The sequence below is a fragment of the Prionailurus bengalensis genome, chromosome B2 (assembly GCF_016509475.1).
Source record: "Prionailurus bengalensis isolate Pbe53 chromosome B2, Fcat_Pben_1.1_paternal_pri, whole genome shotgun sequence".
In the NCBI taxonomy this organism is placed as follows: Eukaryota; Metazoa; Chordata; class Mammalia; order Carnivora; family Felidae; genus Prionailurus; species Prionailurus bengalensis.
In genome coordinates, this window is record NC_057349.1 from 96,494,065 (window position 1) to 96,520,260 (window position 26,196).

The 26,196-nt window shown below is 38.5% G+C and overlaps 1 protein-coding gene across 1 annotated transcript in view; it reads right to left on the reverse strand.

Annotated features, from left to right (window-relative positions):
- The window catches only part of PDSS2 (decaprenyl diphosphate synthase subunit 2), a 263,366-nt gene that overhangs the window by 18,504 nt on the left and 218,666 nt on the right, over positions 1-26,196 (reverse strand). Inside the window, exons 5-7 of the mRNA XM_043592048.1 lie at positions 24,343-24,516; positions 23,007-23,138; positions 8,062-8,094 (exon numbers count right to left, since the gene is read on the reverse strand). Of these exons, the coding sequence (XP_043447983.1) occupies positions 8,062-8,094; positions 23,007-23,138; positions 24,343-24,516 (339 nt within the window). The remainder of the gene's footprint in view (positions 1-8,061; positions 8,095-23,006; positions 23,139-24,342; positions 24,517-26,196) is intronic.

A 26,196-nucleotide genomic window follows, 5' to 3' on the forward strand; every position in this document is an offset into this window, starting at 1 on the left:
TGGAGAAGCTGAGTAGTGCTTGCAGACACTGTTTAGGAAACATGGGGGGATGGCTTCAGATGTACCAACTAAACAGATTTACACCTTTCTGATAGACTAATCATGTTGAAATCACAAAGCCCCTCAATTCTGTATAAAACTGGGCTGCAGAATTAGCGTATGAGCTTGGAAATATATCAATGCAGGTAATAACCAAGACTTCTAACTAACTAAAACCACAGTCAACATCTACTTGGTGGTGCCTCCTTTTTTGTTCTCTTAAAAAACATAATTTTAGAAAGCCCATACCTCTCCACGGTTTTTATGATGGGGAGAGAGAGAATAGTGTTTCCTTCAGATCTAGTTAAAACAGTTTCAATGGATTAAATAGGCTCCTCTATGGGGACAGAAGGCTCTATCCTCTACATGAAGGCATATAGGCACTTCCTGTGCACAGGTGGCTCCTGATACCACAAACTGGGAGCAATAATTGAATCCAGCTACCCCACAGTGCAGAGCATTCACCCACAGAACCAGCCTGGAGGGCACTGTTAGTTAGCTTTCTAGACTAAAATTCAAAAGGTTATCCCAATTGAATCTTTGTTTCAACCCCAGGGAGTGCAAGGCATGGAGGATAAAACGATTTGCTTAAAAGTATACTTGGGAAGAAATAAGAAGAACAAAGGTAGAGTTAAATATGCCTTATAAATTAAAAGAACAGAATATAGGCACAAACATTTGGTTTATCTTGAGTCATTCATTCATTCATTCATTCAACAAATATTTGGTATGTAATATGTGCCAGGCACTGTGTTAGGCCCTCAGAGAACAATGATGAGCAAAACCAGACACAATTTCAGGCTTATGTCTAAGAACTGGTCTTCACTAACAACCTAAGTCTTAGCCTCCTGATGAATGTTAGGTATTATGCAGACATGTAATTTTTAGAGGCCAGTAATTCAAAATGGTAATTTCAAGAATGAGAGAGATTGTCCCACTAAATATTATTGTTGCGAACCAATTTAGCAGTTTACATATACAATTAGAAACCCAAGATCAACAAGCTAGGAATATATGATTTGAAGAAAAATAAAAAAAGATTTACAACTGCATAGAGGATTGAGTTCAAATAATATCAATACTATTTGGGTTAACAACTGAGAGAATGGCATATTTTATGATGTCATAAAGAGGTTTATTATTGATAGTATTTAATAATATTATTTATGATCCACAAAGGAATAGAGATTATGATCATCAAATCTGTTGATGCCATGGAGGTATGTGGGAATGCTAACACCTCAGAAAGCAAGAATCTAATTTTAAAATAACATTAAGAAATTAAGGAATAGATCATCAAAGCAAGATGATAGTCACTGGGGACTTATGCAAAATAATATACTCAGAGATTTAAGGAGTAAAAACTAGCTTGATGACTGGGGATGAATGAACATCCAAAGAGCAACTGTTTTGCAAAAAAGACCTAAGGGCTCTACAACTCTGGTTCAAGATACTATTACATGAGTGATTAGAATTTATTTTTGATTAAGAGTTTCACATGGTAAAAAAAAGCCATACATACAGACAGAAATTAATGCTTGTTTTTCCATCAATAGTAATTGTATTTTATCTTAAAAAATGTTTTTAACGTTTATTTATTTGGGGGTAGTAAAAGAGGGAGAGAGAAAGAATTCCAAGACATGGGGCTTGAACTCAGGAACTGTGAGATCATGACCTGTGCCAAAATCAAGAGACAGTTAACCCACTGAGCCACCCAGGTACCCCAATAATTGTATTTTAAAGGAGATATCCAAGAGTAGCTGCAAAAACTGACTTTGGTTAAGTTAATTGTTTTAAAAAAAGATTACAGAAAACCTAGGGGCGTCTGGGTGGCTCAGTCTGTTGAGCATCTGACTCTTGATTCAGTTCCGGTCATGATCCCAGGGCTGTGGGATGGAGCTCCACCTCGGACTCTGCGCTGTGGGGAGACTGCTTAAGATTCTCTCTCATTCCCTCTGCCCCTCTCCCCTGCTCACAGTCTCTCTCACTAAAATTATAAATAAATAAATAAATAAATAAACAAACAAATAAATATTCATTATTGCTGCAAGGAAAAACACCTGTCTGAAATATGATTGTCAAAAGAAAAATAACTGGTTTTATCTGACTTTTAAGGGAACAAGGAGTGGGGGATTTAAAACTTTCAGATGGCAGTCCTGGCGGTATCTTCCGGCACCTTTCCCTGTGCTGTGGTTAGGTCATCGGATCAGCACTGGCAGTGCCTGTTCAGTGTGCTAGGCTTCTGTTCTCTTCAGTTGTCTTCCAGTGCTCCAACCACTGCTTGAGTCCCAGCACAAAAACTCACAGTGTACAAAAGTTACATTCTCCAGCTGTGCATTTCTGCCTGTTGCCAGAGAAGTATGTAGTTTTCAGGAATCTAAAATTAAATTCTGGTTATGTCACTAAAAACATGATTTCAGGCAAGGTATTTTTCAATTCTTAGTAGCGCAGGTCATATCTGAAAAAATTCTAATTCAGATCTGACCCTATATGTCAAAAACAGAAATCTTAAAAAAAAAATACAGCGCATTTATTTTAAAACATGCCAAAATGTTACCACCTTAATGCCTGTATTTATATTTTTACATGCTGTCTTCCAGTCTTTATCAAGATTTTACATAACTGTACCCATATCATAATGGTATTTGGATTTTTTCCATTAAATTCTATTATAAACACTTCATTTAATTAGACCACAAGTCCTTTACGGGAAAAGATGGGAGAAGGGAATGATGATGCTTTTACATAGTCTTTGTTATTATCACTAAAACAGAAATCCTAAATGTAAAGACAACTTCAGGAGGTTAGAGGGAACAAGAGATTTAGCGCATACAGCAATGCCGTATGGAATACTTTACCAAAGGAGCTAATGTGAAGCCCCAGGGTAGGAGAAGCAGCATCTGCCCGAGAAAGGGGTACACGGAAGAGAAAACACAGTAACATCTGGTCTCTAAATGTGCCAATGTGAAAAATTCTCACAGCCAGTTAGCTAGGGTTATGAGAAAGAACGAGCAGGCAAAAAACTGCCTGCCAAAAAAAAAAAAAAAAAAAAAAAAGAGTCTGGCTTTGTCAGTAAAGAAAGGACAATAATATTTACAGAAAATTTTCTATACTCAAGCTTCAAAAAAGTAGAATTTGGACTCAATATGCAGCAAAATGGTTGAAGCAATCTATGGCTAAAAGGGCAAACCTTGGAAAGGAGAACTGTGACATGAGAGGAAAGACTCTCTTTCTCTTCTTGAAGGGAAGTGATGATATGTGATCATGCAAATGCAAATGTCTGCGGACAGCACTGTTTGCTTGTGGGAAGAGAATTTTAATGTGTACCCTATGCAAATGCGTTTTATAATAAAACAGAATGTGCAAGGCCTTCTGAGGGCGGGGAGGGAAGCGGCAGCTCCAGACGCCGCACTTGAGAGTGGCGGGGACGCAGCCAGAAGCGTGTGCCACTCGCAACCCTGAACAGACTCCAGCAGAGAGGGCACGTCAAAACCCCACTCCTTAAAAAAAAAATCTCTCTTACGTTCCACCGAGAACTGGATGCCTAATGAATTAACACCTGCAAGATCTTTCTTTACCCAGTGCTTAACCTTGAACAACTCTGTGCTTAGAGTGAACCTCAGGAAGAAGACATTAAAAAAAACAACAACTCTTTTCTGTACTGAGTCATGGGGAAAATGGTAGGAACTGCATGCACAGTAAAGACTAGAGATGACTATAAAGAAAGCTCCTGAAAACCATTTAGAGTCTTTGTGTCAAAATTAGCATGAATGTCAAAGCCCATTTAAGGCCCGGTCGGAAGCATTTGTGAAAGGGAGCAGGAGGCCATCACAGTGGTGACAGAGTCTGGTTTTGACCAAGTACTATTTATTGATATCTGTGTATCTGAAGCAGTTATTAAAAAGAAATTGGGGGAAAGTCTGCATCCCTACACTGGAGATATTTAAGCAAGCCATTTTGAAAGTGTTAAAAATTAAAATTGTAGAAAGCCGAACCATAGGTGCCATGTTTTGCCTGAAGTGGTAAAAATACCATCTGCCTCAGTCTTTTTAGCAGCAGGCTTATTTCGAGTAGCAGTAGGCTAAGCTGCAGGCATACGCTCAGCTCCAGCTGGGGAAAATACACAGACGTTTGTAGATGTTTTTCTAAGCAAGAGTAGTCAACATATTCGTTTTCTTTCAGACATATATATGTTACCATAGCAAACCAAGCATCAATGTGGTCCGAGAAGCTTCTCCACCAGTCCCAACCCGTACCCATAAATTCCTACAATTCAATAGGTGGCACTCTTCCCTCTAGCACTGCACCGAATCAGCTGCACTTAACTGTGGGGCCAGAAGCCTGGGGAACGTGGAATAGTCTTGAGAAATACACACTCAGGGTTGCAGACCAACCACTGTAATTAGGATCCACACAGCATTGCATATAGGGGCTTAACTGTTAGCACTGGCTTTTTGGGTCATGGTTCACTTCTGGTAATTATATTCTGTCTAATAAGACTTCTCCTGAAGTTTTAACTAGGTAAGTAAGACATTCTTGTTTTTCTATTTTAGAAGCTACTGGGTACCATCGCCTTTCGGTTACTCAGCTCCCAGCCTTGCCCAGACCCCAGGTGGATGAGTTCCAGCAGCAGGAAGGGCACTCCCATGACTGTCTTAACCACCGTACAGAGAGAGGCAGGAGAGACAAAATGAATTAATGGTTGTCAAGTGCTTTGATATCTTAAGATGAAAGGCATTGTAGTACCGTGAAGCATTCATATCCAGACTCTATCGCAACAGGAACTCAATTAAAAAGTAATTCAATTTCTCATCTGAGGGTTTGAGTACAGACCACTGTTTTGCTGAATGTGACAGTCTCAATATCCAGCTGAAACTGATTTTGAAATGATCACCTCTTCCTTTGATTCCTCGCCATTCTGAGACTGACAAAATTTGAGAGCTGGCCTATACGGCCACAAAAGCACATAGCCAAAATAATCTCCTATGGTCCTCAAAACCTGACTTTTCAGATAAAATTTGGCTTTTGGGTAAATACTCACCACTTGGAAATAACAAAGTTTCCAGCAACAAACACATTTCATGATGGTCTCCAAAAATGGCTCCTGAGTTTTTCAAATGTAGAGTTACAGATAAACCCAAGGGCAGACCTAAGCTGCTAAGCATCAGTCAGCATGAGCACCATGCCCATGCAAAACAGAGATGCCTAGACCATGGGACATGACATATGTTACTAAGGGCCCGTGGTACACTGCGTAAGAGACAATATCACAAGCTACACCCTGCAGATATCTGCCCCATACCTGCTAGAGATGGACATAACCTTTTTTTCCCATGTCACTTGTATTTAGGTCTGTGGAAGGACGATAAGCCTAGATGAATTGCTTAGATCAGCTATGGCCCTTAAATGTCAGAACCGCACCACATATTCCTGAGGGGTGGGGTTCTGTTTACTGGCACAAGAAATATGATCACTACACACTTGTGAAGGCAACCATAGGACTACTGAACATTGAGATGGACTATGTGACATAGTCAATATATTCTTTTTTTTCTTTTTTAAATGTTTTAAAAAATTTATTTGGCGGGGGGGGGGGGGGAGAGGGAGAGAATCCCAAGCAGGTTCCGCACTGTCACTGCAGAGCCCGACATGTGCCTCGATCTCACAAACTGTGAGATCACGACCTCAGCCAAAATCAAGAGTTGAATGCTTAACTGACTAAGCCACCCAGGTGCCCCTGTAGTCAATATATTCTTAAAATGGCTCCATGAAGTCTACAATCCTCAATTCCAGACCTTCCAGAACCTCCTGCACTTCTAGAATAATACTAATGCAACTCATATGCATACACTTGACAAGCCCTCCTGTACATAAAGCCTGTGCTGGGTACAAATGATGCGACCATGAATAATGTACCTTCAGAGCTCTTACATTCCAATGGAAGAAAAAAACCAGAAGCAAGAAACTAAATGAAAATAATAATTTTAGATTATGATAAATGTTAAGAAGGAAAAATAGAGCAAAGGGGGAGGGGCTACTTTGGATAGGGAGGTCTGAGTCAAGGAAGCATGTGATGGCACAGCCTACATCAGCCTTGTTCATGGTGGCAGTCAGCACTAACACAGTGCTTTGCACATATTAAGTATCCAATAACTGGTGGTTGAGTGGATAAAGTAGATGAAGGAATGAATGTGGACCTCAGGTATATAAGAATGCCCCCCACTGCCCAAGAAGAATATTTTCTCTCAAATTTGGAATTGGCCTAAAGAATAAACCAGCACTATTCTAAAACTGCTTGCTTTATACAAAGGAAAGTGAAGAAAGACCAGAGAGGTTAAGGGTTCTTAGATTTTGCAGTGAGTTGGTGGCTGAGCCACCGCTGGGTCCAGGAGTGTCCTTCTATCCATGCACTGTATTTTTTCCTTTTTTCTAAGCTCTTCAATTGTCATGAGCTTCTGTAATAAGAAACCCTGAAGGAGTTCTAGGAGTCAAAAATAAGCATCAAGGATCAACAGTTATTCTATTGCTAAATCGTGATGACTTTTCCCTTACTTTTTTGTTCATAAGTTAGCTTTCCTTTACCCTAACACAGTGAAATCCCAGCCTTTATCTCCAAGCTAGTTTATTACAACCTTCCCAAACAATCTTTTTAACTCTGTTGATACCTGTAACATTTGTCGAAAGCATCTTTTCTCTCTGATTGATATAAGAAAACCTATACCAGATTTTCTCCTGCAATGGACTTCTTATGTCTTCTATTTTCTTACTCACGGCTTCACTCGCTCATTCACTTACCCATTTACCTCCTCCCTACCTCCTTCAGCACTATTTACCATGTGCCAAGCACTGTGTTAAGCACCAAGTATATAAAGACAAATATGACACTGTCCCTGCCCTCCAAGAGCTCACAGTCTATGGTCTGCCTCATAAATGGGTCATTATAATATTACAGAGTAGGTACAATGACTGAGAGATGTACCGTGTATTAAAGCACGAAGGAAAGCAATAGTTTGTGAGACAGAGAAAAGAAGGGACTACATCTCAGTCAAGGCAAAGAGGGGACAGGCGTGGAGCCATGGGTATGCACCTCAGGGCTGCCAGGAGAGCACAAGGTTCTGGATCGGCCCTGAAAGATCACCATGGGTTTCAGCTGTCCCACTGCAAGCAGAGCCCTTACATCTCGTATTTCTTCCTCCTTGTCTTTGGGGTGCAGGTGTGCTCACACCCTGGATATTCCTGATGGTGGCATAAGCCAGATGGTTAGCATGTTTCTTTAGCCAAGCAGCTGTATGCATCCCACACACCTGCTAAAATGTTCCATTTGTCCCTGAGGGGAAAACCAAGTGTGACCCAAATGTGTTCAGAGGCTTCCACTGGTGCACTGAAATCTGAACTCCCACAGCACTTTTTAAACAAGGCCATGTATCAGAATGATCTTGGAGCCTTTTTCCAAATACTTCCGTCCTGCCCCTGCCCTGCTCTCCCCACCAGGGGATTTTGATCTTGGTGAAAGAGGGTGTGATGCTGTGGTAACCTAGGCATATGTGTTTTCAAAAGCTCCACAGATGATGTGAAAACTACTACCTTTAGGAGTCTGAGTCTGCTGTGTATGGTGCCTCTCAGGTATTATCTGATGGTGCTAAAAGCTGTTTTGCATCCAGAGGCCAAAGGCATCTTTCTACCAATGGTTAGTTATCTTATCCAGTATATTTTTCTTCCTAGTACTACCACATGACATTATACTATGTATCCATTTAGTTGTTGCCTCCCACACTGCATTGTATATGTCTCAAAAGGAAAACACTTCATTTGGGTCACTGTTATAGTCTCAACACTTAACACAATGTCTGGAGTGAAGTAGTCACTCAATAAATACACTTACCTGCTAATATCTATTACCTAACAGGGAATGTCCCTCAGCTCCGAATGTGATGATTCTTTTTTGACCTTTTGATTATAAACAAAAGCCAAACACCACATTGAAATGTAGAAAACTGTGTAGTATGTATAAAATCTACTTACCTTAGCATAGTCTAATCTTCCCTTCTCTTGAGCCTGAAGTAGAAAGAGGGGGAAATTAATTTGTTAGTTCTTTAAAAATTAGGTAGTGCTTTTAAAACTTACTTCTCCAAGAATAAAAGCCAACTCTCTCTCCCTTGGTCCCCCATCATTTATCTATGTATCTACATAGTTGTATCTCTATGCAACTATACACGTATAACACTTTCAAGCATATTGAAAAGTTGAAAGAACTGCACAGTGAGCACGTATATATACTCTATCTAGACAGGACAGTAGCAGACATCATGACTCTTCATCTCGCCATGTTTCAGCACATAAGTCTTATAAGCATAGGGTGTCTTGTACATAACCACATGACTACTATCACATTTTATTTTTTTTTAACGTTTATTTATTTTTGAGGGACGGGGAGGGGCAGACAGACAGTGGGACAGAGGATCCGAAGCAGGCTCTATCCTGATAGCAGAGAGCCTGATGTGAGGCTCGAACTCATGAACTGTGAGATCATGACCTGAGCTGAAGTTGGACACTTAACCGACTGAGCCACCCATGTGCCCTTGTTATCACATTTTAAAAACAATTCCATATTATCTAACATACAATCCATATTCAAAATTTTCCTATTGTCCCAAGAATATCCTTTATAGCTTTCTCCACCCAACCAAAATTAAACAAGATTCACACATTACATATGGTTTCTACATCTCTGGTTAGCCTTTTAAATCTAGACTAGACCCTCCCCATATTTTAAGAAATGAAAAGAAAAACCATTAACTTTTTTTCCATGCATATCATTGACTTTTTGAAGAGACCAGGGCAGCTGTCTTATAAAATGTCTTTTTGGATTTGTCATATTGTTTCTTCGATGTGTCATTTAATTTGTCCCTGTTTTGCTCTCAAACTGAAAGTTGGGTCTGAAAAAGCTTGCTTAAACATTTCTGGCAAGAGCACTTTATATAGGAAATTACGTACTTAATATTGCATCAATTCAGGAGGCACAAAATGTCAGGCTGTCCCACTCATAGTAATGCTATAAATTTGATCACTTGGTTGAGGTGGTGACTATCAGATGGTTCCACTGTAACGACATGTTTCCTCCCGTATAATCAGTTTGTAATCTGTGGGGTCAGTTTCTCCTCCACTTCCTTTGACATAACTTTTTATCATGTTGTATTATGTTGAAAGATCCCCAGCTTGACCTTCCACCCCATCAGGGATGAGGACAGAGAAAAAGGTGGAGTTGAAAAAGATATCCTATATGGGGTTGTATTTAAAAAATATTCTTAGTTATAAAAAATTTAAAGTGAACACATACACTACTCAAATGTGTCATGCATAAAATCCTAACATGACAGAGATAACCAATGTTATTAACCTTTGTCGATATGCCAACTCAGTTTTTGTAGACTTCATTACAAACTTCTCTCGCCACCTCTGCACAGAATGAGAATCCTTCAATTTGCAAATAGGTTAGGTCCTGAGTCCAAAATGACACTATACAGGTAATGAAGGTGGGCAGATTACTTTAATGAGATTAAAGAAGATTTATAACATTGGCCCTGACTCTTCTTGCTTCTTTACAGTCCTTTAAAAAAAATTTATACAAAGATGCTTGCATTTTGTTTTTCTTATTTTCATAATAAGCAACTTAGAAGACACTGCTCATGTATAGCTTTTGGCCCCATCACAAACCACTGTAAGTGAAAATGGGGACTTGAATATTTTCTATGACACTAAAGGCCCCTGCAATCAATGTACTATGAAGAAGAATTTGGGGTTTTCAATCTGCTCTTGAAATTTTTTAGGGATGAACTAAGTAGAGTCAGAATGTAGTCCTGAGATGCATTAGATCATAAGGAATAGGAGTCAGTTCTTGCAGAAATTTAGAAACTAGGTTTCTTCTTTCTGCTCAGACATTTTACATTTACTTGTGTTTCCATGGACATATTCTCCCCAAATGTTTTGCCTATGTTGAAAATCCCTCTTTCTCCACCGTAACATCTATGGTTTACAGAGAACCCTTGAGCACGTCTGTCCAGGGCACTCATGACCCAGCTACTAAATTTTGTTACTGCGCAAATATCAACCGGCCTTGATCCAAGGAACAATCCATAGCTTGTGACCACAATTTCAGCAGCAGCATTTCACAGTTTTCCTTAGTCTTTAAATTCTCAAACTTCCAGCTGTCCCTTGAATTCATTTTAGGTTAAGAGATCTCTGACACCGAGGCTGATCCTATGGTCACATGCTTTCCACCTTTTCAATTGTTCACCCTTTTTCATGCCTCTTGCTGATTAGTATAGATGGCTCAAGTATGGTACTTTTCAAATGATGCACAAACTGTGGGAGCTCCACAGAATTGTTCCTCTTGTCAAACAACCCATTCCTGCAACAAATTTGCCATTTTCTCAATACTTTCAGTTGTGTTCCTATTCCAACCGGCTCATCATTCTGTGTCTTTCAATATTCTTATCTTTCAGTGTTTCACAAAAAGAGTACGTTACAAGTGTTAAAAGTGGTATTTGTTGGAAGTTAGAAAGCCGAGGAGCTTCTGTATCTTGAGATTGCAAGGTAAAGTGCAGAGAAATGATACAATTTACGATGACTTAGGGTGGACTTTTCCTTTTGAAAGTAGTGAGCCGCTTTTCAGTTTGTCTCATTAAAAAAAAAAAAAAAAAAAAAAGAAAGAAAGAAAAATCAACAGCCATTTCCTTACATAGGAAGAGTGACCATAACGCTGGTTACAGATAACATTATAGTGATCCTATCAGAAATTTCTGTACAACCATTTTTCTCATACTTTGATTATAAACCATCTTAGAGAATTCTATTATTTTGAAGTCCTTGGGCTTTATCAATCACAAGTTACCTTCAAACTCTGTCATTTCATGGTGTATTCCTGGCTTGGTTACCACTCTTTGAGCCAGGAAAGATACACTCTGCTGGGGATGGCAGCACAGGAACGCCATGTATGTAATCCATATCTGTTCAGGATCAGCTCCTAAATGGTTTGAGAGCTGGGAGATCAGAAGGCTACATAAAATGACGGCACGATTACTGCAGCCATTTACAACCTGAATAGGCGTTAGCTGTTGATATGTGGCTCACCTGAATGTCCTTTTTATTTTATTACAACAAACATTTCAGCTCTGTGAAACCACTTCATCCTGGACTGCTTAGTAAGCTTGTACAGAAAGCACCAGTTTTCTGATAAGATAAATATTATAAATATTTAAGTCTTTATAGGATTTACAATATGTATTTCTAGCTGTTGCTGTGTGTTAGTATCTACGTAGGTCATATACGCACCTAAGAGTACACATTCTAATACACTTTTTTTTTTTCACAAGATGCTTTTAGAGCTTATGAAAACACAGCACATTAGAAACTGATGGAAATGAGATTTAATCCCCTATACAAGTAACATTTCTCATTACACTTTACCTATTCTATTTCTTTTTGCAAAATAGTTAATTTGGGAGAGGCTATAGTTTCTCTTTCACCTGATGGCTCATTCACTAAATAATTATCCATTGTGTGCCTACTATGTGTCGGGCACTGCACTGGAGAGGAAGCCATGAACAGAACAGATAAAAATCTCTGCCCTCGTGGAGCTTCTATTCCAGGGGTTACATAGTCTTGTTTTGGTTAGGCTTCACATACAATCTCCCTCTAGAACTTAGGTTCTATGAGAGGACAGCAAAGTTCTCTCCTGCTCACAACTGTATTCCATGTTTAGATCAGTACTAGTATAGAGCACATGTGGCCAATAATATCTGGTGAATGGATGCATACGTGGATAAATGCTTTTTTCTTTATATGTGTTGGTTATGTACGGTCTATTTAGGAAACCTAAGAAGCAAAGTTCATTATACCCACTTCTATTTCTAGAAAAGCTGGGTGTTTCGATTCACAGCACCAGTATGTAGTTAATATGGAACCATCAGCTGATGTTTGGCAACTAATTTTTACCCGTATTTTCATTTTAATGCTCAACTTCTATTTATAAGTATACCTAGAAGGGGAATCTAGAAAATAAATGCAAAGAATTCATGAAAATCAAACAACAAAAGGATAGAACAGAGAAGAATGATCTAGTAGCCTTCCCACAGACATAGCGATTTAGTGTAATTTAAGCATCTCAACCTGAGGGGCACCTGTGTGGCTCAGTCGGTTAAGCATCTTGACTTCGGCCTAGGTCATGATCTCGCCGTTCTGGAGTTCAAGCCCCGCTTTGGGCTCTGTGCTGACAGCTCAGAGTCTGTAGTCTGCTTCAGATTCTGTGCCTCCCTCTCTTCCTCTGTCCCTCCCCCACTTGCACTCTGTCTCTCTCTCTCTCACAAAAATATATACACATTAAAAAAAAAACCAAAACGTGCCTCAACATTGAAAGCAGTGTGTTGAACTGAAAAGCGCCTGGAATGGAAACCTCAGGACAATCCAAGATGCATACCTCAAAGCTTACGGTGTTAAGTAGGCCTTGTCTATGGAGGAAAGCAAGTGGCCTAATATATTTTATTTTATTTAAAAATTTTTAATGTTTTTATTTTATTTTTGAGAGAGAGAGAGAGAGAGAGAGAGAGAGTGAGTGAGTGAGGGACAGAGAGAGAGGGAGATACAGAATCCGAAGCAGGCTCCAGGTTCTGAGCTGTCAGCATAGAGCCTGACACGGGGCTTGAATTCGTGGGACTGTGAGATCATAACCTTAGCTGAAGTCAGACACTTAGCCAGCTGAACCACCCAGATGCCCTGCAAGTGCCCTAGTATCTTAACGGTGACCACTCCAAAAAGCACTGTGACCTCCTGGGAAGAGGTGTGTACTGGGTGTCAGAAAATATGGTTTTTAGCACACGATACATGAATATGTCTAATAATTTTGAAATTCAAAAATTTTGGGTCTTCATTTTCTTATTTGTAAGGTAAGTACTGGACTGGACCACATGTTCCCAAATGTTGGGCTCTCACAAACGCTGCACTGGCTGTTGGAATCACCTGACTAGTTTGTTAAAAATGCACATCCTCAGTACTCTGGTCCTGAGTTTCTGACTCATTTGAAGATCACTGGTTTGGACCATGTCTAACGTCCTTTTCAATTTATGCTCCTGTATGCATTCGTGTTTACTTCAAAGGCTAAAAAAGAACAACTATAAAAACTCCTTAAGTCTCAAGGAGAATGGAGTGCTAGAACTTTCCCCTCTTTTTCTGACATCTGCCACTTATCATGTATATTTGTAGCAGAGCAAGATATTATTAAAATAACTTTCTCACTGGGGCCCAAAATAGGCTGATATAAAATAAATTCCAGACTGTATTTCAACAGCCAGCAGTCCTGAACCTCTTCCTGCCACACTGTTCATCTCCAGAAGCCACTGTAAATTCTACCATACACGGCAATTCTCTGAGGGCTTCATTACTACGGTCTTTAAAAGGGATTCACTCATCTTTTTGCCTCCTGTAGGTGTGCTTCTTGTCAATCCAGGTCATGAGAAAAGAAAGTAATTTTTCCCAGTCTTTAGCAGTTCACAGAGAATGTGTGGTTTGAACCTTGTTTTATCTTAAAAAAAAAAAAAGTGAAAACAGACAAGATAGTGTGCCAGTGCTCATGACACCAGAGGCCTCCTCAGACAGCTATAGTGAGCACTGTAAAACAATATTCTGTACAAAAGCACAAAAAAAAAAAAAAAAAAAAAAGCCAGTATTCTGAGCGAGAGGATGCACAGAGGGATTAATTCCAAAGGTTTATATACCAGTCTCTGCAGACCAAAGGCAGATAGATCCCCTGTTGGTAAGTAATGGATGTACAATGTGGTCTTTTACTTTAAGAAACAAATGGCTTTCTTATAAGTCAGGTAACAAAGAAGGATTGGATGACATAAATGAACTGTTTCCAATTTTCAACTACTGTTATCTGGACTTGAAAGCTGGATATGGAGAAACCTTTTTCTAAAAGTAGAAAACTAATATTCCACAGCAGGGAGTCCAGAAATTGTTAGAGACTGATCACCTCTACTTATCATGTTATTCTTCCTGAATGCTAGCAGCTATATTTGGGAACAACAGTCGTTTTTAAAGAAATTCTCTTTTTAAAACTTCAAGGAAAACTACCTTCCTCCTCAAACTTTTTTTTTTTCCTCCTCAAACTTTTTAGTGTAAAAAACATCATGAACACCCATCTGCTCTCCACTACATTAACCAATTGCTAACATTTTGTCCTCTTTGCTTTCTCTTTGGACAATCATTTGCTGATTATTTGAGAGTAAGTTATAGACATCCTGTCTCATCCCTGAATACTTCGGCAACAACAATGTTCTCCTACAAAACCAACAAACCGTTATTACATCCAACAAGTTTAATGTTTCTTAAAGTGGTTAAGAAGTCCATATTCAAAGGTTTCCAGTTCAACCAATGGTGTTGTTTAGAACGGTTTGTTCCAAGATCAAATTAAAAATCATGCATTCTCTTTGGATGTCATGGATTTTAAGTCTCTTCTAATCTACAAGTGTCCCCATACCACACCTTTTCTTTCATAATAGTGACATTTTTTAAGAGTCCAGGTCAGTTGCCCTGGAGAATGTCCCTTATCCTGGATTTGTCTGATTGTTTCCTCATGATTAGATTAAAATTAAAAAAAATTTTTTTTGGCAACACAACTACATAAATGATGCTGCATACTTCTCTATTATATCAGGAGTCATACAATAATGATACAGTTTGTGTCATTATTGGTGAAACTAAGTTTGTTCACTGCTTCCCTTTGTATTTAATGAGTAATCTCTGGGGTACTTTGAATCCATGTGAATATGCAGTTCTCTTCTAACCATCCATCCAATTGGTTTAAGCCATCACCCATTAATAATCCTTGTGTGAATAAAAGATTACATTGGTGGCTGTGAAAAAAAATGACATTTTAAAGGTCTCTTGCCTTGGCACTGGCAGGAATATGATTTGGTTCCTTTAGAGAAGACAGGTTTTATTGAAAATAAACTCTCTGTACACCTGTATTGGTACAAAGAGGTAGAGTTTAGTATATATGTGAAAAGGCTTATTGGGGAACAGAGGAAGAGAGGAAGGGTAGGACCCCCATCGTCATCCTGCAACGGTATGGGTAGACTGTATGAGGATTTAGAAAGCTTACAAATCAGAAATCTATTAGATCTGCTAGCCCCAAAGTTGAAGCAGTTGATTTTTGGTTTGGTAGGAGAAGCAGGGCTTGTATAAACCCAACTTTCCAGTTACAAAGAAAGAAACAGGGCAGGCCTCTTTGTTATTTTGATCATTCTTGTCTATTAATAAGATAGCACAAAGGCATCTGTAAGGAAATCAATACCATTTAGAACTAGATTTCTCAGGTACCTGATGTTACCATCTCTTTCACCTAGGAAAGCTAAATTTTGGAGAGAAATGTGAATGTCCCCGGATGAGATTTCTTGTATTCTCTTCCTTTGGTTAACTGGGAAAAGAGGAAGCAACAGATAGGTGCGTAGATGGCTATGGTGTCCAGTTAAAAAAAGAGGAGGGGCTTGTATTATCTACATAACAAATTTCTCTTTATTCAGAAGTCTTGTCAATCTTTTTTTCTTGCTGTGCTCCCTTGGAATCTGGAAGAGACATGAAATTTAAAATTGCACACACACACAAAATCTACCCAGATTGCAGAAAGGCCATGAGTAAATAAAAAAGGCTGAAAATGGAACTGAGTTGTTTCCTCCAGTGGCCAGGTTCCAAGATGATGGTCACCAATCTTGATGGCGCACCTCAAGCTCATGATGTCAAAAACCAAATTTATACCACTTTTTTCACTTAACTTGCCTATTAATATTAATGGCACGATTCTTCCTCTAATCCAAGTTCAAAATCATGGCCTCTGACTGCCCCTCCCCAGTACACACCTGCCAGCTTCTCCCTATCATATTAGTCTTCAGGCCCTATACATTTTCTCTCTGAAATGAGTTAAAAAAAAATTAATGTTTATTTTTGAGAGACAGAGAGAGAGAGAGAGAGAGAGAGAGAGAGTGTGGGGGAGGGGCAGAGAGTGAGGGAGACACAGAATCCAATGCAGGCTCCAGGCTCTGGGCTGTTAGCACAGAGCCTGACGCAGGGATTGAACTCATGAACTGTGAGATCATGACCTGAGCCGAAGTTGGACGCTTAACTGACTGAGCTACCCAGGTGCCTCTGAAATGAGTTTTTTAAAAAAAAATTTTACTGTAAGTAATCTCTATACCCAACATGGGGCTTGAACTCACAACCGTAAGATCAAGAGATGTACACTCTCCTGACTGAGCCAGCCAGGAGCTCCTCTCTGAAGTGAGTTTTACACCTAACCTCCTTACCTTCCCATTCTTGTTGCCAATGCTCTGACTGGGATTTCTCCCCTGCGTGGATAAACAGGTTCCCCAAAACTTCCTAACTCATCTCTTTCTCTCTAGTATCTCCTTGCTCCTTTCATCCTATATGATATAGCCAGACATACCTCCCTAAAACATTTCAGACCTTGGTACTATGTGGTTCAAAAACTGTCAATGTCTGCTCCGTGACCTGAATAAAGTTCATTTTCTGCAAGCAAACATCCACAGTCTTTTTTTTTTTTCAATTGAAGTAAAAATTCATATAACAAAAATTGCATCATTTTAACTATTTTAAAGAGTATATTTAATTCAGGGGCACTTTAGCACATTCAGAATGTCGTACACCCATCACCTCTATCTAGTTTCAGAACATTTTTGTCATGTTGTAGCACATAATACTTCATGCCTTTTTACCACTAGATACTATGCCATTGTATGGACATACTCCATTTTGTTTATCCATTCATCATTTGATGGACCTAGGCTGTTTCCACTTCTTGGTTATTGTAAACATTGCTAATCTGAATATTCACGTACATGTTTTTGTTTGAACCAAAGCCTTTAAATATAGGCATTGTGTACTATTTTGGAGCAATTCTTTCCCTATCTCTTACTATCTTATATTTTTCACATTTAAGCCAAACTATAATACTTTTATTTTTTTTGAATACAATGCACTTGCCCATCTACATCTCTTTTTTATGGCTTCTGTTGCCTAGAAAGCCTCTCATTCCCACCTTTGCTGTTAAGATCTTCTTCTTCAAGGACCCTCTCAGAGATCACTTATTTTACAAATCCTTTCTTGACTTTCCTCTGTGCTCTCTAAATGACGATACTACACTATTCCCATCATTACACAAACTATTTGTACGCTTTTTCTTATCTCCTCTTTATAAGGCAATAGACCTTTAGGCAACATACTGATGTATCTCTTGTAGTCAAGCCCTTTGTTTTTCCTGAAGTCTAGCAGAAAAACTTAAGACATATTGTAATTCAGGAGATATCTAGAGCCATTGCAGAGTCTTTGTGGTCTCATATACAGTCCTTTCAAATGCCTACATTGTACACCCTCTGCAGTAGAGGATGTCATTATTATTCCTTTTGAAACAACTCTAAGTTAAGCAATTAGAGAATATCAGGTAGCATTAAGGAAGAGTCTCTGAATGTGCATTGTCTCTTTTGTTTAAGAATATACATGTGTTATGTTCATGTACACCAGCCTTGACTAGCAATTTTTGCTTCACATTTTGAATAAGTAGTAATAGTAGGATACCTACAGATAAGTGAGTTGTAGCTTAGCATTGGTAAAATGTAGTTCACTTAAATAGTTTATGGCTGGTTATGACAGTGTCAGAATGTCACAAGCCTAAGTGACATTTCAGTACTTTCAGAAATAGCCAGGAAAATACAATCATAATTCCTATCTCTTCAGTGTCTTATAATGGCAGCAGAAAACTAGAAAGATCATTAAAAATAAAGCTTGCTGACCTGCAATGGCCTCTGGACTCCCCCAGAGAGTCAGAGCTCTGTTGTTCTCTGAAGGGTTCTACTTTCTTTTATTAGGGATCAAAATGATAACTGAGTAATGACTTCACCTCCCTAGGGTGAATCACCCATTCACTCAGTATTTTTACCTGATCATTATTTTTCAGCAGCTATAAATTTAAATTTAAAATTAAGGTAGAATTTAGTATGGAAACATTGCTCAACAAATATTTTTCAGCCGTTTCAGATCTGGCCTGGTGCTTTTAACCGCCTCTTATAAAAGGTATGTGTGCGTGGTGTGTGTGTGTGTGTGTGTGTGTGTGTGTGTATGTGTGTGTGTGTGTGCACCTGTCTGCCTATGGGTGTGATGGATGACAGCTACCTAATCTTAAGACTTTGGGAGTTGAAGAGGAGGTAGCAGGGCCTGATACAAAAAATTCCAGAAGTTTCTTCTTCCTGGCTTTACAATGATATTGAATAGGCACTAAGGGGTATGTGATCTCTTCTTCACTGCTCTGTCTAGTCATTAATTCTCACTCTCCCCAAGCAGGAAATCAAAAGGGTAGATGGGACACAAACCTGTCTGAGTACAGCAGGGAAGTAATTTTACATGTGATGTTAAGAAATCATAGGTGACTTCCATCATTGGGAGCAAGACTTTTCTATTTCTCAGTGTCAAAACTAGTATTAAGCTTCTAATAGAGATTAATATTTTTCTTATAATGCATCTCTTGCCTAAGAGACCTATTTCTTAGATTTATTTGAGAGCTGAAAGGGACCTCAGGAATGATCTAGTTCAACAGCATCCTTTGACGTTAAATAATAATAAGGACATGAAAGAATGTGATTAAGTTTATACAGATGCTAGCAGAGTCCAAATAGAATCCAGGTCTTCCAAAACCTTCACCTATGGGCCATTTCTGCTATACCAACTTGACTTTTTCTATTTAACAATACAGGGCTGCCATCAAATAGCCTAACTCTGTGAAGACCATACAACACATACTTTTTGACAAATACTAACTGGATGACTATTTCAAGTAATTCACTATGGCAGATGAATTCACTGTTATCCTTAGGGATCTTGAAATAAAATTCAAAACTTGGGGAGGAGGGGCCCCTGGGTGGCTTATTTGGTAAAGTGTTTGGCTTCGGCTCAGGTCATGATCTCGCCATCAGTGAGTTCGAGCCCTGCTTTGGAGCCTGGAGCCTGCTTCAGATTCTGTGTCTCCCTCTTTCTCTGCCCCTCCCCGACTCACACTCTGTCTCTCAAAAATGAATAAAGGTTAAAAAAATTAAAAAAAAAAAAACCTGGGGAGGAAAGGATCACAAAAAATGCAGTGGAGGCAAATAATCATGAAAAACTGTGAAGAGAGTACTAGAACTAATTTCAGGATTAATAAGCAACCTCCTTGAGATTTAGGATAGAATGTCTCTCTTGAGTATTATGCTAATTTTGTCCCCTAACTCTGTGTAGGAGGCATTCACAGAACAAGATTGTTATCTTATAGAGCTTTATATAAACATGAATATTATAATTTAGAAGATTAAAATAAACTCAACCAAGGAGTCTTTAACCTGAGGAATGTATCCCCTTGCATGACAAAAACTAACTTCTTATTTCCTAATTGTTTCAGATGAATTAATCTCTTCACCAGTGATCCTGTACATAACTCGAACATGGAGAAGGGTCTGAAGTCACTTGGAGCAAACCACAGCAGCCTGGCAGGTCCTTGAGATGGGCAATAGACTGCCAGTCTTTCTTGAAGGATAAAGATCTAGATAGCATCACAGGGAACCTAGGCTGAAGGACAGGATGTCACCTGCTCACAGCCATCATCCTGGCAGGATTTACTGACCTCTGGACAAGATATATTTTATTTATTTGAGTTACTGGCTAAGGCACTGGCTATTTGGAAAGGATATCCCTTTGAAAATGTAAAGTCAAGTTGGAGACAATGATTTGGGAGTATTTCACCAGCTGTTTAGGAAATCCTGGATTCTCATGTTGTCTACATTTACGACTTTGTATGCTTGCAAAGAAACTAAAAGTTAAATATGTCCCTCTTCTGTGAAGCTTCTTTAAAATTCCGATCTCTGCTACATATATATATATATATATATATATATATATATATATATATGAATATATGTAAATAGCCCAGGGAGAGTTGGTAGCTTCCATTCAACATATTTAGCTGGATCTTTTCAACCAAAATGTAAATCTGCAATGTATTCTAATGTAACCCAATTAGAGCTACTAACACCATCTGTATATATATTTTTGGTTCAGCTGTCAAAAAACACACAAATACACCCCAGTAATACAATATTGAATAGATGTAGGATATTCATTGTACTATACTTCATTTAATTCTTTTTACTATTTTTAAATGAATCAACTTTCACTTTTTTCCTTTTAGAATTAGAATTTTAGTGCATATTCTAATATGTAAGTCTTTGTTCACATCTGATATTTTTTGAGGAAAGATTATTAGAAGTGGAATTACTATAACAAACTATATAAAATTTTTAAGAGACTATGTAAATGACTGTGTGTGTGACTTCTGAGGCTGGTCATAAAAGAAGATGCAATCTCTGCCTTGTTTGCTGGAACACTTGTGTTTGGAGCTCTGAACTGGAAAGTAAGAACTCTGACTATTCTCAGGCTGCCATGTTGCAAGGAAGCCAAGTTAAATGGAGGAACCACGTGTATGCACTCTGGTTGGTCAGTAATATGGTCTGACATCCTAGTCTAGCAGCCTGGCATGAGTTGAGTCTCTAGATGATTCCAGTGCCCAGCACTGCTGAGTCATCTCCAGCATCTGGGTCATTTCAGTTGAGGCCCCACGTGTCATGGAGCAGTCATCTCTGTGCTCTGTCCAAATTCCTGACTCACAAAATGTTTAATAAACATGAACATAATCACATGGTTATTTTAAGCAGCTAAGTTTTGGGGGTAATTTGTTATGCAGCAACAGTAACTGGAACACTTAGTTTTCTATGCATCTATCATTAATTTGTCTTTAAATTCTCAATATTGTCAAGTATATTAGTTCCACTGATTTCCTTAAAGAAATTTCTCCTGGAGATCTCTGTCCTCTTGTCCCAATCTGGACTGGATACATAGCCACCAGCCTAGGACTTGCTTGGATGAGAAAGTGTAGCATGTTACTTATAACTTAAGGATGTGGGCCCTGGAGCCAGGCTGCCTGGGTTTAAATCCTGGATCTACTGCTTGCTAGCTGTGTGATTCTGCACAAGCTAATTTCTCTGTGCCTCAGTTTCCTCATTAGAAGAGTGCTTGACACATTGTAAGTGCTCTTATTGTTGGCATTATTATTGTTTATTATGCTTCCTTTCATGCTATCCCTGGAATTCCCACTGCCTCATGCCTATGTCTGATCCCCTAGTTCCTAGATTCCATGTCTTTCTCTCTCTTGGTTACTTCTTTATCTTAATAAAACACAGCACCTGAAATACATCCCTTGAGAAAAGATGCTTGGGAAGTCAGTTTTTTGAGACCTTGTGTTTCCATTTTAAATTGTCTTTATTTAACATCACACTTGATAATGTGACAGTCACAAAAGTCTAAGTTGGCAACAATTTTCTCTTTGAATGTTGAAGATGTTAGTCCATTGTCCTGAAGCTTTCAATGCCACTACTGAGAGGCCTTTCTGAGTCTCGATCCTTTGTATGTAGGTTTTTCTTTCTCTTCCTGGAAGTATTAGGGTCTCTTTTTATCCCCATTGTTTCAAGATGTGATAATGATGTGATTATTTAGAGTCCCATTTCAACTTGGAAACTTAGGTCCTTCAATTCTCAGGATTTTTCTTTTCTTTACAATTTTTTTTTTTAAAGTTTATTTATTTTTAGAGAGAGAGACAGGGAGAGAGAAAGAATCCCAAGCAGGCTGCACTGCCAGCGCAGAGCCTGACACAGGGTTTCAACCCACGAACTGTGAGACCATGACCTGAGCCAAAACCAAGAGTTGAACGCCTGACTAAGCCGCCCAGGCGCCTCTCTTTACAAGTTTTTGTTGCTGTTAATTTTCTTAACTCCATTTTCAGTTTTCTCTCTTCGGGACTCCTAAGAGTATATAGGATCTGTTGAATTGGTTCTCAAAATTTTCTCATCTTTTCTATCTTCTATTGACTTTCTGTTCAACTTTCTGGGAGATTTTCTCATTTGTATCTTCTGTTCTTCTAATTTATAAAAATTCTGCTTTCATATTTTTATATTTTCTTGCCCAAAAAGGAATCCTCTCATCTTCTATCAGGTGAATATGAGGGATGTGAAGCTGGCTGATGGCATTTTGAAAGCCAGTGAGGGAAGAGGGTTAAGAGAGGGAAAATCTTACCATTCCAAATGCAGATATGACTTAGGCTCTCTTTGCTTTAAGTATGGCAGCTGTCCCTGCCCTCAGCTCTGCCTACTTTCTCTTGTCTCACATTAACCCAATCGATTAGAACCACAAAGTTAAATAAATTCAATGAGGCTTTGGGTAAAAGGGCAAGAATTTATCATTCCAGAGTTTTTGGATTAAAAGAAAAGCAAAAAAGTTCCCTTTCATCTTTTATACCTTCTTTCCTGCAAAAAAGTAAGAAATTCACCCAATTTAAGCCTCTGTACCCCTCCCACTTCACCATGCTTTTTTTTTTTCCTTTGGTAATACCTCAGAATCTGAGTATTCAGGGTCCAAGTTTGTTTTAAAATAACCCAATGAGCTGACAGACGGAGCTTCTGGAATTCTGCAGCTTGTGCTAGAGTCTGCAGATGGGAAATTGCCGTCAGTTAAAGGGTGGTGCTATTACCATAGCCCAATTTTTGAAAGCCTTTAGAAAAAAAAAAAATTATCTGAGTTAATTAGCATCCACCACAGGCACTAGTTTTGTGTTGCAGTATTCTAAGAACTAACAGCAGTTCAATCTCTAAGTTTTAACTAACATTTGCCTTTTAAAAATGTGGATTACAAAGAATTTTACCTGTTATATGAAAATGCTCTTATATGGCTGTTCTATAATCTTAGATCATCATGAAATACGAATTATATTCTAAAATCAACTAAATACTACTCTACTGATGCCCAAAATAGGAATAATTTCATTTTACCTCTCTGATCTGCTTAATCCACAAGTCTCTTCCAAGAAACTCCTGATGTAAGACCACAGGAGCTGAGTTGAGATTAAAAGTTATGGAGTCACTGGTCTTTTCCTTAATAAAAGGCTGGAGGTCAGAATTTATCTAGGAGGAGTAGTCAAAAGAGTTAAATCAGTAAGATGCATACACACTACTATGTTTTAGTCCTTTCAGAAAGCACTAGTTAATGCAGGGAAAATGAAGCTTAAGGAATACAGCTTTTAGATGAACTTTACTAAGCAAAAGAACAGTTCATATGATTAACAGCAATCTTTAAAATTCTTTAAGATAATTTTTTCCTGACATACTCCTTTTCTATTTGGCAGCAGACTTTGCTTTTACTCTTTAAATTAAAAACAAGAATTTTTAAAAAATTTTTTTAATGTTTTTATTTATTTTTGAGACAGAGAGAGACAGAGCATGAATGGGGGAGGGGCAGAGAGAGAGGGAGACACAGAATCGGAAGCAGGCTCCAGGCTCTGAGCCATCAGCCCAGAGTGCGACGTGGGACTCGAACTCACGGACTGCGAGATCGTGACCTGAGCTGAAGTCAGACACTTAACTGACTGAGCCACCCAGGCTCCCCAAAAAACAAGAATTTAAATAAAGTTTTAATGAACATAATTGTTTAATAAAATTTAAGATTTAATAAAATATATAAAAACTCATCTGGAGATATTACATACATATATATATACATGCATGTATATATATAACGTATATATCTATTTTCTCCTCTCTTATGAGCTATTTAAGTAACATCTAAGAAATATATATTAAATGGAATCTTTAAGTTACATATGTACAGAGGCAACAATATAACAGCTAACCTCAAGACTTTTTATATTTCAGTATGCCCATTCAAAAGGACCAAGTATTAGAATTAAGGCTTTCGATTTTACTCAGTATATTTTTAAATTTCATTAAATTTCCACAATTTGTTTTACATAAGGGAACTTTAAGGGAACTGTAACAAAAACGCAAATGATCTCCCATTCTGTAAAGGGCAACATTACAGGTTATTTAATAATTTGTAAGAGTTCTCTCAAGAACCCTTTCAGGTGGTAAGAAAAGACAAACATCACAAATATGGTTTAAGTCAGCTGTAGCTTTCTATCAAAATTACACAGTATTCACCACTCACACTGTTTATATTACATAACAATCACCATCTATGACTGACAGATTTTAAACACACAATAAACATTTTTTTTTTTGAGATATAAAAGCAGCTTATTAAATGGCAGGAGGTTTCTTATGTATCATTTTAGCTATTTAAGCACTGGAAAAAGAAAAAATGTGCAAATACCTTATGACTCATGGCCATGTGCTTCCCATACTGAAATGCCATATCCTGAACGTCAGCATCATGCTTTGCTAATTCCATTGCAGCCTGGCAGCTCTTTGCTAATAAGGCACCATGGGAGAGAAAAGTCTGTTCCTTCCAAGTTGATATTCCAATATCTTCTGTGATATGATTTTCCTAAAAAACGCGACAAAGCCAGGATTTAAAAAAACGTTTTAGGAGTAATTGTTTTGATTTTTGAAGAATATAAGAGTTAAGAAATGAAGTCCTCAAAACACTCAGGCTATTGCCACAAGACAGAACTAAAAGATGCAGAACGTTGGCTCTACCTACAGAGAACTAAGGGGTGGGAACTGTTGTTTTGGGGTAATGGCGGGAAAGATGACAGAAATGCAGAAGCAAATTTTATTTTGAACTAGGAAACTTCTATTACAATTTATGTAGGATAAAGAAAAGTTAGAAACTTGGACCTCCAAACTAACTCCCTTCTATATTCACGTGAGCTCTTGAGTGCTGCTATGCCAAAACACAAGATGCCTGTTACCTTTAACTTATGTGGAAATGTCAAGGGCGTAATGAAGAAACTGCATTCTCTTAGAAACAGTTCAATAAAAAAAATCACAGAGGAGGTAACCCATTGTAACGGAGTATGATTAGATTATATTATCATCCAAGTTTATTCCTATAAGGAGAAACAAGGAGAAAAGGGAGTATATATAAGCGTAGTTTATTTACTTTCATCTTTTTAAATTATGAAAACCATTGTAGTATTTATAAGTTCACACATACCTACTACCTCTAGACCAGTGATGTCCATTAAAAATATAATGTAAGCTGCATATGTAATTTAAGATTAGCTAGTAGTGGGGAGCCTAGGTGGCTCATTTTGGGTGTCCAGCTCTTGATTTCAGCTCAAGTCATGATCTCATGGTTTGTGGGATTGGACCTGCATCAGGCTCTGTGCTGGATGTGGAGCCTGCTTGGGATCCCTCCCTCTCTCTCTCTCTCTCTCTCTCTCTCTCTCCTTCTCTCTCTCTCTCTCTATCCATACCCCCACTTGCAAGTGTGTGCATATGCACACACTCTCTTTCTCAAAATAAATAAATAAATAAACTTTTAAAAAGGGTAAAATAAAATAAAATTTGCTAGTAGTTACATTAAAAAGTGAAAAGAGGGGCGCCTGGGTGGCGCAGTCGGTTAAGCGTCCGACTTCAGCCAGGTCACGATCTCGCGGTCCGTGAGTTTGAGCCCCGCGTCAGGCTCTGGGCTGATGGCTCAGAGCCTGGAGCCTGTTTCCGATTCTGTGTCTCCCTCTCTCTCTGCCCCTCCCCCGTTCATGCTCTGTCTCTCTCTGTCCCAAAAATAAATAAACGTTGAAAAAAAAAAATTAAAAAAAAAAATAAAAAATAAAAAGTGAAAAGAAATAGGTGAAATTAATCTTACTGACATTTTATCTATCCTAATATATCCAAAATATTATTTCAACATATAAAATTATTGAGATATTATAGCGGCACCTGTGTGGCTCAGTTGGTTAAGTGTCTGACTTTGGCTTAGGTCATGGTCTAACAGTCTGTGGGTTCAAGCCCTGTGTCAGACTCTGTGCTGACAGCTCAGAGATTCAGATTCTGTGTCTCCCCCTCTCTCTGCCCCTCCCCTGCTCACACCCTGTCTCTCTCAAAAATAAATAAAGACTTTAAAAAAATGTTTTAAAATTATTGAGATATTTTATATTTTTTATGCTAAATTTTCAAAACCAGTGTGTATTTTACACTTACAACACATCACTAGCCACGTCTCAAGTACTCAGCAGGTACAAGGAGCTAGCGGCTGCCCTAGGCAGTGGGCTCTCTGAGG